Raw genomic sequence first — 373 nt, 5'->3', positions numbered from 1 at the left:
TTAAAAACTGCTTATGTGTTTTGGTGCTGCAATATTTTGATGGGATCTGGAGCAACAGTTTCAGGAAATCGGAGCCATAAAGTTCTCAGCAGTGGCCAGGAGTGTCTCTTGGTGCAGAGTCCCCAGAGAGGCAGCAGCAGAAGAGGCAGAGGCTGCTGATGCCAATGCTGGCACTGAGGCCAGGAGCAAGTGGGCCAGGATGGGCAGGATGGCAGACAGAGTGGTGCAGCTGCTGGCGGCAGGGCTGAGGCTGCACCCAATGATGCTTTCAATGGAGAAGGGCAAGTGGGCCAGGGCCTGGTAGATGAAGCGGGCAGTCCTGCTCAGATTTGGTGGCGGGCCAGGCATGACAGGGCCTCCCAGGGTCCGCTTG

The 373-nt window shown here is 57.4% G+C and overlaps 1 protein-coding gene across 1 annotated transcript; it reads right to left on the bottom strand.

Annotated features, from left to right (window-relative positions):
- Window positions 1-60: 60 nt before the first annotated feature.
- Window positions 61-348, bottom strand: LOC107125489 (forkhead box protein D1-like). Its single transcript, XM_015428907.1, has one exon. It carries the CDS (start codon window positions 346-348, stop codon window positions 61-63), a length of 288 nt encoding a protein of 95 aa, XP_015284393.1.
- Window positions 349-373: the final 25 nt, after the last annotated feature.

Source organism: Gekko japonicus, unplaced genomic scaffold (assembly GCF_001447785.1).
Source record: "Gekko japonicus isolate JY-2015 unplaced genomic scaffold, Gekko_japonicus_V1.1 scaffold113119, whole genome shotgun sequence".
Classification (NCBI taxonomy): domain Eukaryota; kingdom Metazoa; phylum Chordata; class Lepidosauria; order Squamata; family Gekkonidae; genus Gekko; species Gekko japonicus.
This window is presented reverse-complemented; position numbering and strand designations above follow the sequence as displayed.